The sequence below is a fragment of the Hemitrygon akajei genome, chromosome 14 (genome assembly GCF_048418815.1).
Source record: "Hemitrygon akajei chromosome 14, sHemAka1.3, whole genome shotgun sequence".
Lineage (NCBI taxonomy): Eukaryota > Metazoa > Chordata > Chondrichthyes > Myliobatiformes > Dasyatidae > Hemitrygon > Hemitrygon akajei.
The window spans coordinates 20676198-20691186 of record NC_133137.1 but is presented as its reverse complement, the minus strand read 5'-3'; the positions used below and the strand labels follow the sequence as shown (position 1 = coordinate 20691186).

Here is a 14989-nt window from a genome sequence, read left to right as displayed (position 1 = left end):
TTCATATATCAATTTCTCCCTCTCTTGGTGTACCTCCTTTATAAATGTATCCTTTATTCTATATTGACTCAATTTATTCTTCTGCCAACATTTATCACTTTATTCTTCTTCCTATTAAATTTCATCATCTGATCTGTCCACCTGCTAATTCTCTCCTGGAGCCACAAGAGACTGCTAAAACCTGGAGAAACTTACAAGAAGCTGGAGGAAGTCAGCAGCTCAGGGAGCATTCATGGAGGAAAATGGATTGTCAAAACATAGGGTCTAAACTCTTCATCTGAATTGAAAGATAGAAGAGAGATAGCATTGGGGGGGGGGGGGTGGAATAGAAGCTGGTAGGTGATAATTGGATCAAAGTGAGAAGAAGTGCCAGGGAAATGGGAGCAGGGAGAGTGGAAATAACATGAGAAGCCAGGTGCTGATATTTCGAAGCATGAGATTTGATTGAAGAGGAGTCAAGGGATGGTAGTAGGGAAGGGAGATTGGAATTATACGGGTGGGAGGAGTGTGGGGATGATGGACAGATAGAAAGACAGGAGGAGGAAAGAGATGGGGCTGGGGCACATGTAACAACCCATCTGTAAACTGACTCTATCACATTCCCACTGTACTGAAGATGCTGCCTGACCCACTGAGTTCTTCCAGTTATTTTGTGTGTTGCTAATATTCCAACTGATCCACACACTTCCAAGTTAAGTGTAAGTGTATTTGTCAGTGAAGCTTGCACACTTTAGAAAATGTTAACTTTTATGTGAAGAATTTTCAAAATACCTTCAATGGGGAGTAAATAGATTTATCAGAACACCTTAAAACCAATGGAAAAGTGTAGAGTTAAAATTTAATCAACATTATGCTTGAATTTGTAAATACAGTAGATTCCAGTTAATTGGGCCATTGATTAATTGAGACAGTAGCTTACTTTGGACAACCCTTAAAGAACAAAAACCAACAGAAAATAGTCAGGATTCCCTTTGCTTATTTTGGGACACCATGCCACTTAATTGGGACAGGAGACCATTGCCGAACAATTTCTAACTAGTGTCAGTTGTGTGCACTCGTGTGGCTGTTCAGATATTACATTATTGTAGCAAATAGTTTTTAAAGGGCATAATTTGTGCATGTTTCTGTTCAAAGGGCAGGTGATTTTTGTCACTGATGGTTGTCGAGAAATAAGCAATAAGACAATTCAGAACTGTCTTGCTCACTGCACTTTGAAGCATTGGGACTTGGAGTTGCCAGGAATGGATGGGAGTGAAGATGAAACAATTTCACTACTTCAACAAATCAGGAACAACAAAGAATTAAGGCATCATCAATCATCTTGAATGTTACAAGGAAAAAGATTTAGATGACACAATCATCAAACACATAAGAAGACAGTCCATTATCTGCACTGGGTGTTTGCGCTGATTTGTCAACTTACAGTCAATTACCGTAAATGAACACAACAGCATACACTGCATGAATCCCTCCACTGTTAACTATTAGGAACTAATACAGTTTTATAGCACTGTAGTAGTATTTGGTAGTGTTCTAATTTCTCCTGCATTCAATACATAATTTGTTACTCAGTTAAATGGTAGTTTGTCTTTTTTTAAAAAAAAAAATACCTTTTTCATTATTTACAATAAACTTTGACTAATTGGGCCAGCTATTTAATTGGGCCAAAATGTACCAGACCCGATGTGTCCCAATTAACCAGAATCCACAACATTACAAGTGAATTTCTTCAATTTAAGAGCTTCATTATCATGCACATTAAAATACACTAACTACATTAGTGCTCAGAAGCTGATAAGTGTTAAAACATTATCACATTTCTGTAAAAGCCCTTCAAAAGGGAAAAAACATAACATTTCTGTAAAAGCCCTTCAAAAGGGAAAAAAGAGGCAAGTAATGAAACAATGGTCAAACTATCAAGCTATGATCAAATCTTGTTAAAATATAATTTAATTAAATTACAAATACAACTTCCTTACCACATCAGGCCGCTTGACCAGGTTCTCAAGTTTTGTGTGACTGAATTCCAAGCTTATGACATTGTAGAGCTTTTCCCTTTCAGCCTCTGGCGTCTCGTAGTACTTGACCCATTGCGACATACTCATTTCAATCCCTTTCTGTGTATTGACATCCATAACATCAACAATACGACGACTCCCTGAGTTGCACACAAGGTAAACAACTTTATTAGTTTCAATTTAATTCTTGTACACCCTCATGGTTCATCATTGCCATACTGAAGTTTTCATTAATACAAACAGAAAACTCAAGAATCCATGAAATGGAAGACGAATATACCACTCAAAACATCGAGAAAATCAGCAGTGCAGAAAACCCAAAGCAACACACACAAAATGTTGGAGGAACTCTGTAGGACCTTCTTCCTGATGAAGAGTCTAGGCCCGAATCGCCATCTGTTTGCGCTTTACCATTGATACTGCCTGTACTGCTGAGATCCTCCACACTCAAAACTATTTTGCTATCATTGAGATTATGGCTGAGCCTGGAAGTCCACTTTGTTTTCCAACTCTAAAATGCATCCAAAACTATACTCAGCAACTGAGCAATCATAACACTGAGGTAGAGTATTCCAAAGATTTACAGCCTCTGAAAGAAATCTCAATTCAGTACTAATGAGTACTAATAAGAAGAGGGACGCCTCACGTCTTAATAAGCTGGTAAGGAAGGCGGGCTCTGTCGTGGGCAAAGTACTGGAGGGTTTAACATCGGTAGCTGAGCGAAGGGCGCTGAGTAGGCTACGGTCAATTATGGATAACTCTGAACATCCTCTACATAGCACCATCCAGAGACAGAGAAGCAGTTTCAGCGACAGGTTACTATCGATGCAATGCTCCTCAGACAGGATGAAGAGGTCAATACTCCCCAATGCCATTAGGCTTTACAATTCTACCGCCAGGACTTAAGAACTTTTTAAAAGCTATTATTAATGCTTTTTGAGATAGTGATTTAGATGCATATCATATTTTTTACTGAGTTAAGTATTGTATGTAATTAGTTTTCCTACAACAAGTGTATGGGACATTGGAAAAAAAGTTGAATTTCCCCATGGGGATGAATAAAGTATCTATCTATCTATCTAATGGCTATCTCCTTAATCACCATAGTGTGCCTCTCCAGCTTGAACAAATAACCTTTTCAGTACACTGTCCATCCCACATTCTTTTAACTCCATTCAAAATATATCAATCACATATAATGCCCTCAAAAACATAGCCCCACTAGTGTCAAAACTACACTGCATATATTTGTAACAAATGCATTCTTCTTTCAGTAAAGACAAATCTACACACCGAAAATAATTTTAAAACTCTGTAAATCTCTAAATGACAACTTTACTCCTGTAATCCCTAGCAATAAAGGATAACAGAATATTTGCCTTCCTTATTACTTACTGCAGTGCATGTTTATTTTTTGTAACCATGAACCAGCATTTCAGATCCTCGTGCACATCAATTTGAAAACAAAGTGTCTTTTAGTCCTAACAACATGATCCGATTAACCAAAGCTACCCTCTATTTTCTGCCCTTTAACCATATTTTGGGTTTGTGAATGCTACTGCAACCAGCGTGGTTTTTTTTTTAAGGTGGAAGCTGAAAACCGTAGATGCTGAAATTCTAAAGCAAACACAGAAAATGCGAGCAATACTCCGTAGTCAGGACACATCTGGAAGAAGAAAAACAAAAGCAACTCACACAAAATGCTGGAGGAACTCAGCAGTTCAGGCAGCATCTACAGAAATGAATATAACCAGTCGACATTTTGGGCCGAGACCCTTCTTCAGGATTGTGAAGGAAGGGGAAAGACACCAGAATAAAAAGGTGGGGGGGAGGGGAGGGGAATGAGACTAGTTGTAAGGTTAATGCTTGAGCTCGGCTGACCATCCATTAGAAGGGAAAACAAACAAGTCAGTAAAGCTGCAGAAAGACTGGGGGGGGCGGGTGGGAAAGTCTCTGACAAGGTAATATCTGAGTGATCAGGAGATAATTGTTTTAAAAAAGCTATCTGATCAATGAGTGAATGGGAGCAATTAGAGGGCAAGAACCTAGACAAAAGAAATGTAAAGTAACACACATAAAATGCTGGAGGAGCTCAGCAGGTCAGGCACCAGCTACGGTAGGGGATCCCAACATGGAGTCCATGGACCCCTCGCTTAATGGTATCGGCCTTTGACGTAAAAAAGGTTGGGAACCCCTGATCGACAGAAAGAAATAAATAGTTTTGGGCCAAGACCTTTCATCGGACTGTAAAGAAAGGTAATGGAGGAGGACAAGTTCAGCGGGTCAGCGCTAGATATATAATCCACTCTTGAGGGAAAAATAAGGAAAGGTAAAAATGAGTTAATATTGCAGATGGATGACTTAAGGAATCTTGATTTATTGGTGAGTGTCAATAATCCATGAAGTGTCTCAGCCTGAAACGTTGACTGCTCGCTTCCACGGATGCTGCCCGACCTGCTGAGTTCCTCCAGCATGTTGTACATGTTGCATCCATCAGTAATATTAGCTCACACAAAATGCTGGAGGAACTCAGCAGGTCAGGCAGCATCGATGGAGAGGTACAAAGAGTTCACCATTCAGGCAGAGACCTTTCACTGGGATCTGTGTGTTACTCAGGATTTCCAACATCTGCAGAAACTATTGTATTTGGAAAATTAGCTCAGCAATTTTGCCCTCCCTTTTTGTCCTCTCTCCGACAATGGAGGCCTTGTCCAGCCTGACCTGCAGGGAATGTCTACCTGCTCTGTATTTTGCAACTCTCACATTCATTTGTCTATGTTCTCAACAATCAGGAGGAGGAGGCCCAGTAAAACCCTTCACTTTGATTGTCACCAATGACCAATATTTGAGAGACGAGAAGTAAACCTGGGCATTCCAGAATAATGTGATCCCCATTAAACAGTAAACAGTTAAGTTTGTCCCTAGGTTACAAACATGTGAACTATAGTCTTTGCATACAAAAGCACTCCCATATTATTAAATTCAAAAGTCCAACATTCTTATATATGACCATTTCTACAAACATCAGAACTACTTTCCTCTGATCCTCCACAAAAGTTATTATTCTTTCTTCTTTAGATGTCACTCATTACAAACTTTGAAACAAATTTTGTGTTTTCTAACTTAACCTTCGGAACCCATTTGTTACCCAGGGGCAGCCTGCAATTCAACATTTAAAAAAAAGGAGAATTTGGCCTTCCTCCCCAAGTCAAACAATTGCTACTTCATTGAAAACTTAATGAAAATACTGCAGATGACACCAATGTCCCTTTGCAAATCTGACACTTCCATAATGCACTACTGGACTTTGAGTGACAAGTTATCTGGTCAGGGGTCTTGCGAAACACTCAAAGCAGGGCTTGTTTTAAAATGATCCTGCAACACATGAAACCGTAATTGGTGCATTAGAATGAGAAATCACACCAATCTAACAATTTGTATTTACTTTGCATTTACTGAGTACAAATGTACCTTTTTGGTAAATTGCTCAGTGATCTCTCATGCATTTATTCCATTTAATGTGCATTCATATCAGTAAATAAGTTTATAATGCAGGCAGCTAATTGCTGATATGCATAATGTATTTTCTGCAGCTGAATACAATTCAATCTTTATGACATTTGCTGCTTCTAATCATTTGTGATGATGCAAAGGCACCAACATTAAACACCTTTTAGCTAGATCTGAAACTACTTACTGTTTAACCACATTTTTTGTGTTGCTGTTTCGAACAATGTTGCACAGGAACATAACACCAAATGGAATAAAAAGGAAAAAAAACTGTATTCTGAGCATGTTGAACATTAGTCACATAATGCTCAGAATATGATGAAAATATTTAGCTTAAAAATACAAATATTAAAAGATTGCTTTTGGAAGAAGACGCAATAAAATTAGATGTTATTAAAAACAGCAATTTTCCTTTGCAGCTTTTATTTTAGAAACTTCAATAATCTACTTGAGGAAACAATGCATTAATAAGGCTTTTCTTGTGTTTGATTAAAATATTATTAATGTTCTTTTAAACTGCTTAATCTATGAGGCTTTACAACTGTGACAACCTTGGATTTGCAGAAGGTAAAGTTTACCTTATTAAACTGCCTAAAATGCCTATGTAATTGTAGCAAATAAAGTTTATGAATGCAAATTATAGCTCTAAATTTTTTAAAAGGCTTAAATAATGGCAAAAATGAAAATAAGATACACATAGCATCTCTGGAACTAATGTGCAAGTTAACATTTGCAGTGTAAATTCTGTCAAGATATTAACTAATATGAGTATTTTACACTTTCCCTGCCTTGATGTTTATAATCACAATTTTTTGTGAAATTATAAACAATTCAAGTTTAAGACGACTGCTCCATAAGATGACCTTTTGCTGCACTGCGCCAAACGTTCATTTATTTTGAGGGGGAGAGACAGACGGGGGGGGGGGGGGGGGGGGGGGGGGGGAGAAAAGGGGAGTTAAATAGCTTCATTTAAGTTATGCTAATTCAGTCACCACCTAATGGTGGTGTTCAAGAGCTCAACTAATGAATTTCCCTATCTGCAATCAGCACTCAATTTTCAAAAATTATTAATATCTTAACATTCAGAGCTGATGAATGCTCTAAACTCACCAGATTACAAAAACAAAGAATTGTAATTTTAAATGTGGCCACAAGAGGTCTATCAATACTTAGGAAAAAAACTGAAGACAATTACAGTATTGTACAGTATAAAAACAAATCAATACTACTAGAATTGCACTACTAAATGGGTTTAAATTTAGAGGCAAGCGATTTAAAAGGGGCGTCAAGGGCTGCTTCTTCATGCAAAGAGTGGTGGGTATTTGGAATCAGCTGCCAGAAATTGTATGAGACGGCATGTTAACAACATTTTAAAACATCCAGATAAGTACATGGTTAGAAGAGGTTTAGAGGACTATGAGTCAAACACAAGAAGATGGGACTAGTTCACTGGGGAACACAGTCAACAGGGACAAGTTGAGCCAAAAGAGCCACTTCCATACTGTATGTCTCTGACTTCACCACATCCATGAAGAAAGCTTGGTAAGACTGCATGTTATGATTGGAATTAAAACACTTAAAATATTCAAATGTTATAATATACTATAAATCAATTCACTACTATAACTCTCGGCAAATTTATTTTCTCTTCTCAAATAACTAGATGAGGAAGGATTGCTGGAGCCTGAGCAAACCATAAGCTTCAAGTTTTTTTTCAAGATTCAAGATTGTTTAATGTCATTTCCTGTGCACAAGTGTAAACAAGAACAAAATAATTGTTACTCCAGAGCTGATGCAGCACCAAAAAAACCACCAAATATAAATATAGCAGAACTTACACACATAAGTTATTTGTATGTTCATAAAGTGAGATACTTGACACAAGGGTGACTGTGACAGGAAGTGATAAAGAAGTGGGGGTGGGAGGTGTGTAGGAATGGGTTAGTGGGCGGAGATGGTGTTAAAACATCAGAAATGACATTTTGGGTTCTTTGCTCTTGACCACACATCCTATGTTACAGGCAGAACAATGAGTCAGTTTTACCTACTCCATAGTTATACAGAAGGATCTTGGCCCTTCAACCGCTTATTTCCTCTCCGTAGATATTGCCTAATCTGCTGAGTTCCTCTAGTTTTCAATGTCTATTGCTCAAGATTTCTAGCATCTTCAGAATCTTATGTCTGTACCAGAAAACTGGATGTACTAAATTCTATGAATAACTGTACACTTTTTAAGTGAAATGAAAGTACAAGTAATCAGATTTTCAAAAAAAAGACGATATTTTATTTTCTATTACTGTACCTATTTATAAAGAAATGCAGTTTGACAATGAAACAAATTTAAATTAGTCCATTAGCTCTGATACAAAGCTAATAACAAACTTTGCATCAAGAGCCACTGGTAAATGGACCACTGTTAAATAAATGCAAGGTTGAGGTAACTTCCCTTGGATTAATTAGGTTTACTTTGAACGTAATTAAAATTTGACACTAAACACCTTTTGTAATTTAAAATTGAACATCCTGGCTTACTCTCTTGTGAATGTTGACTGTTAGGATATTATGGTTCAACTACTGATAGTAGTTTTCCCAGGACTTATCCGAGAGCAGCTTGGACAGCATGTGCTCACAAGTTATTTGACCACAGAAGGTGATCAATGACCAATTTGCCTTCATTTGTGCCCCTCAAATTTCCAACAAGTAAGATCCAATGCAAATACCTTTCCTTCTGGCCCTGGAATGGAATGGATAATCAATTTACAGCTTCCTTTGGGAGGCATAATGAACTCACTCATACTACTTTCATGTGTATAAACATTCTCAACATGCTTAATGCTGCAAGACTATGTATTAGTGTAGAAAAGTACTTAATGACTGACATGAATGCACAAGCCATGCATCGGTTTTCTATCTGCATTGTATTCTCTGTTGCATGTTTATTACAGTAGCTAGCCATGTGAATGAGGCGTGGCAAAAATGTAGGGTTTAGTTATGTATCTGGGCTTTGTTCTCAGCAGTTTAGTCTGGTACTGAGAACCAGTGGATGCCATACCCTTTATTGACCACTTAACCATGCTTCTTAACGTCATTTAATTACATTTGAAATCTCTTAACTCTACTTAACTTTGACTAAGTCTGCTTAAGTACATTTAATATCACTGGTCTTACAGTTTCAGAAATTGTATCACTAACAGTGTATGCTTTTCTTGCTGCTAATAAAGGATTGAATACATTTCTTCGATTTTTTTGAACATTATTATTGGATTGATCAGAGAACACATCATACAATGATAACAATCATGGGGGTCTCCAGCTGTGGCATTTGTTTGTTAGAGTTTGCCACTACAATGGACATAGGAGCCCAAGGACCCCTTTCTGTGCTATATGATCCCATGACTATTGTGGGGGATACCCCACCCCTGTGCAGGGTTTTGACTACAATCTAGTGTTAATATATTGTTCCTTTGGCACAATCAGGCTTTGTTAAGTACAGTTATAGCCAATTATTTGTTCTTACTCCAGTTACACACTTAATGTATGCTTTATGTTGTGCTTAGGAGGCTCAAATATACATTTATTTTGTAATCTATGGTAATTTTCTGTCTTAGTTGCCACAAAACAACAAATTTCACATCATGTCAGTGATAATAAAGCTGATTCTCACTTGTGTTATCAATGAACAACTAAGCTTTAATATCAATAAAAAACATCTGCAAGCTAAATGTTTAAAACAAATTTCTCAAGCACTCAGGACCTTTTTTAAAAAAAGGAATAAAAACATTCCATAAAAAGAAACCCTTTCTTGCGCTGTACTGTATGGTAATAATAGTCTGACTGGCCCAGCTTTGCAGTGCATATTTCTGTAAATAACCTGTTAAACCTACTATAAACTTGCATGATGACATTTTACCACACACTTGTGTTATTACATAATACTGAATACATAATCAGTATTTACTCAGTATCTCTCAACCTGACAATAACTTCCAGAATTTATGTACTTTAAAAGGTTATGATGTAATTCTTAATTCTTTCTCCCAGTAGTTCCCGAAAATACTTAACTTCCTGCTGCAGTGAAAATGATTAACAATTATAATCTTGCTTACTATTTGCCTTATTTACTGTAATGTTTAGGCTTGGATTTTAAAGGCTACAGTATGAAACAGGTAAGTTGCAAAACAGGAACCATCTATACCCAGTCAGGCATTCTTTTGCTTAGGAGCATAATGTATTCAAAACAAATGCAGTTTACACCACCCTTCCATGAATGGAATTACGGTAGCATTTAGGGAGTGAAACTATTATTAGGTACAGTAACTGCAGTCTGAAGCTTGGAGCACCAACAAGGTTTTAGGACAATTATTTTCTTAGGCTCATTGACCCAATGATAAATAATAATAACTGACAACAATAATAAATAATCCTTCCGTGAATTGCGGATGAAATCCTGGATCTCATCTGAACTTTAGTACACCACTAACTCGTACACCAATTCTGTGAATTGAATTGCCACTCAAACCGAAGTTATTGCAGGTCACAGGAAACATCATCAACATGATGAACCCCAGTGACCTGCAGGACATCAGCAACCATTCAATTTGACCCTGAGAAGCATAATTTGTTTGTATAAACCAACTGGGCACATTAAGTAGCTGCAAATTTCCCATGGATCAATCAGAAATGAACATACAAAAACACCTGAAAAGGGATGCAGAGGTGAATGGAACTATAGCCACACATCAGTGTTATAAATTCTGACTGAAATTTGTCTTTACATTATTCCCGCAAATTTTTAAGAAAACAAAGCAACTCCTGGAAATTAATTTAAAGATTGATTGAAAAGCTCTTAACTTTTCACACAAATCTAAAATTGGAGCAAGTTCTCAAATCTCGATTAAATGTACCTAAACAGCTATGTTAAAATACACTCATAATAGAAAACTTAAGACTGGCAAACATGAAATTCAAACACTTGCTCAAAGCTACAACATTTAATCAAATGCAGCACAGGTTTGGCTACACAAAAACAAATCCAAAAAAAAGCTCTAAAAGAGTTCTTTAAAGTTCAATATGTGTAGAATGGAAATGAAAACCTACTGAAATCCAAACTTCAATGTAAATTTTATTATCACAGTACATACAGGTCACCATATACAACCCTGAGATTCATTTTCCTGTGGGCATACTCAGCAAATCTAAAGAAAAAAATACCATGACAGGATCAATGAAAGATCAACCAGAGTGCAAAAGACAACAAACTGTGCAAATGCAAAAATAAATACATAGCAATAAGCAACTAGAATGTAAGAAAACAAAATTAAGATTCTAGGAGTTTATTTTTCCCTTTCCTTTATCACAAGAAAATAGAAGTAAATCTAAAGCTAAGAACCAATGCTTGAATGCACATTGAATGGAACATAATCCAGTTTGACATCAACAAACATTTTTCATGATACTTAAATCAGTTGGGCTCTTCCTGGTTTAATCAATCCCCTCTCTGGATAGAATGATAATACCAAAGAGGACTGACTTATTTACCTTAGAATCTCCAAGTTCACTGCAAAACAAATCTAAAAGAACTGGTGTGACCAGTGTTATGAATGTACCACAGCTCTGAGGGGCCGAAGGGTGTGCGGGACCAGCTCCCTCCTTCCGGAGAATCGCAAGATCGCTATTAATTCGGGTCTTGGACCCAGGAAATGAGAGACAATGCAACGGATTTGACCATTGTTCTTAGAGGCACCTGTGTGAATTGCAACTCTATAGTACGTGCCAGCTATCAGGGACATGGACGCCCTTGGGCAATGTGGGGTGGGGATTGTATCACCCTACCTTGATTGACATTTACAAATCTGCCAGTCATGATAAAAAGAAGACTGCAGGAGGCAGTACTCCAGCGACGCACCAAACGGAGACACCATCGCTCATCGCTCCCGTAAGGACGGGAAGCTGTTCGGGAGCCACGTGTGATTTGGTTCCCCTAGCTAGGGAATCGAGTGGCTGATAACCCCGAAAAGGATTCCGAACTGACAACGGGGAACTCACGTTCCCGATTCCACGATTTGAGTCCAACAGGCTGGCAAGTTTATTTTCTCTCTCCAACACGTGAGCCCCAGCGGTCTCCGAAAGGCTAAAAGCCTGCATGAACTTCAGAGACTTTGATATTTCCATCGGACGATAGTTTTACCCCTAGACAAACCATAGAGCTACTTCGTATTGTTGATTATTACTATACCCGTGCTTTAGATTGAGTATTGACAACGTATATTATCTGAATGTTTGTAATAACCTTACTTTTGTGCCCCTTTATAAATAAAAACGTTTAAAAATGGTACCATCAGACTTCAGCGGACCTCTCTATCTTTGCTGGTAAGTGACCCAGTTATGGGGTTCATAACACCAGAAAGTAAGACAAGGCAGTAAGGGAATTTATTCTTAACTAATGTTTCTGGTAATCAAAAGGATGATGCATTTTTCTGAGGCGTGTATGTTATTGGAGCTATCTGAAAATAAGAGAAAGGAAAATCAGTTATTTTGAGGATATGCATTTTATTGACATTTTCAAAGTGGGAAAGAAGTGGTGATACATAGCAGGGAAATTTAGGAAGGGAATTTTAAAGTTTGGAGGCAAAATGACCAATGTCTATGGACAGTGGTCTGGAACTGAAGGAAGGAGCAAGACTTTGGACGGGAATGAACTTACAACCATTCCAGTTAAAGAACAGGAAGAATACTCAGGATCAGCAACTAAAATAGGATGCTGTCATCAACACTTTGAACAAATTGGAACTGATGCAAGAAAATGAGCAGAACATACAAAACTGTCTGAAAGTGGAAACATACAGAAAACTTTGGAAATAAAGTGAAATGGGAGTAGTCACGAAGACGGACTAACAAGTCAAATAGGATATTAAAGCTTCACAGGCAAACTCTCAAGAGAGTTCTTCAGAGGGAGTTATCTGCCTTTGCCATTTCCAGTCAAAATTTGTCTGTGCTGCTCACAAATTTCCTGCAACAATCAAGGAAAGGGATTGAAAATGGGCACTTGTGTAGGATGGGTTTGAGTCATTAAGGAAAATGTTACAAGTAACTTTGTTTTGACCATTGTTTTCAAATAAAATATGCATTACTGACTATATGCTACAGTTTGGACCACCCTATCAAACTTTATTCTGTGCACCTGAAAGGTTTTAATAAAGTACAAGTTTTAATAAAAATCCTCCATAAGAAGCTTCTGGTTTATGATACTGAATAATAACTTTAAAAGTTAGAAGGAAGAGGAAAACAGATAGAAGACTTGGCACTCACACAGGAAACCTTTCAATGCTAATCCTGGTTTTACATAATAACTAAATCAAGACAGCTCTGTGGGACTGCATGACCTCAACTTTCAGCAAGGTAATACAGAAACTGCAGAAACATATCTGAAAGTTTGACACCATTCAAAAAGGTTAAAATCCTCTTTGAATTTCTCTATTGCAAGCATCCGTTCTGAAATAAATCAAAAATTGTATACAGTACTCCAGATATTGTATCACCAGTGCCCTCTATAGCTGTGACAAGATTTCCCTCTTTTTATACTTGATCCCTATTTCAAGTGAGACCAGCATTCCATGTGCCTTCCCAAGTACTTAGTGTACTGCATGGTAACATTATACATGTACAAGGACATCCAGATCTTTCTGTACTGCAGTGTTCTGCAGTCTCTCCACTTTAACAATATGCTGCATTTCTATTCTTTCTATCACACCCACCTTTACGCTCCATCTTTCAAATTTTTGCCAATGTTACCCACATCTTTCTGCAAACTCCATGCCCTCCTCATACCTTGCTTTCCTACTTACTTTTATATCGCCAGCGCAAATTGCAGCAGTTACATAGTCCATTCATCCAACTCATTAATGTAGATGGTCTGTTGTAACATGAACAAGGTCACCAGAGACACTGAAGCTACTGGATACAGAAGTGTTTTATTCAATAAAGTGAGACACTCTTGGAGGAAGAGACCTGCCTGACCCAATATTACATGAGAAACACACACAAAATGCTGGAGGAACTCAGCAGGCGAGGCAGCACCTATGGAAAAAAATATAATCAACATTTCAGGTCGAAACGTCAACTATACTTTTTTCCATAGATGCTGCCTGGCCTGCAGAATTCTTCCAGCATTCTGTGTGTGTTGCTTGGATTTCCAGCACCTGCAGATTTTCTCTCGTTTGTGATCCATGACATGATATTTTATATGCTAAATATCAAAGGCAACAGCAGGACAAATCTATAGTTACAATGCATCTGCAACGCTTCCTTTGAATTACATATAATTGTCACATCTCCTTCTTCGTACCCACACTCCACCACCCAAAGTGAATGTTAATCAGCATTACACACAAAATGCTGGTGGAACACAGCAGGTCAGGCAGCATCTATAGTGAGAAGCACTGTCGACGTTTCAGGCCGAGACCCTTCGTCAGGACTAACCGAAAGGAAAGATAGTAAGAGATTTGAAAGTAGTGGGGGGAGGGGGGAATGCAAAATGATAGGAGAAGACCGGAGGGGGTGGGATGAAGCTAAGAGCTGGAAAGGTGATTGGCGAAACTACTTTCAAATCTCTTACTATCTTTCCTTTCGGTTAGTCCTGACGAAGGGTCTCGGCCCGAAACGTCGACAGCGCTTCTCACTATAGATGCTGCCCGGCCTGCTGTGTTCCACCAGCATTTCGTGTGTGTTGTTGTTTGAATTTCCGTTAATCAGCATTATCTGGTTTTCAATCAACTGGTGTCTACAGCTCTAGGAAACCAACATACAGGGCTGCATTTTAAATTTAAACTACAATCCATATTCAGGTCTGAAGACTGATGGCTGAAGTTAATAAATGCCATACACTCTAACTCCAGAATATGCCCTAACATGATAAATAACAGGCCCCAGCAATGATGCTTTACATTTCATGGTACAACTAATTTTAATATGATCCTCAGTACATTAAATTTTGAAGATGCAATGTACAACTATTCCAAAGAGTTCCATATGCCTTCCTAATTACTTGCTGTACTGCACGGCAACTTTATGTACAAAAACATCCAGAACTTTCTGTACTGCAATATTCAGCAGTTTTTCTTCACTTAAACAATATGCTGCACAACTATTCCAATGTGTTATATCAGATACTTCTAGTACTAAACACAATCAAGATGATTTAACAGATTGAGCACTACGTTTATCCAGTTTCTGATCTCAGTGGTGCATCCGAAAAGACAACCCAGATGGACAATGAGAAAGACAGACTTTAGGAGGAGAATGAGTAAACAAAAACAATGTTAGCACAGCTATTCTTACAAAGATCTCTGCATTAATAACTTACAAACTATCAGTATCATTCTACCAATTTTACATGCACCAATTCTAATAGAGTCCCAACATTTCGCATCACCTTTAGTACAGCCTTCAGTCTCCAAATAATG

The 14989-nt window shown here is 37.8% G+C and overlaps 1 protein-coding gene across 6 annotated transcripts in view; it reads right to left on the bottom strand.

Moving 5' to 3' along the window:
* The window catches only part of kdm2bb (lysine (K)-specific demethylase 2Bb), a 231775-nt gene that overhangs the window by 164276 nt on the left and 52510 nt on the right, over nucleotides 1-14989 (bottom strand). For all 6 annotated transcript variants that reach the window (XM_073065597.1, XM_073065598.1, XM_073065599.1 and 3 more), the window contains one exon: nucleotides 1980-2158. In XM_073065597.1, the coding sequence (XP_072921698.1) occupies nucleotides 1980-2158 (179 nt within the window). The remainder of the gene's footprint in view (nucleotides 1-1979; nucleotides 2159-14989) is intronic.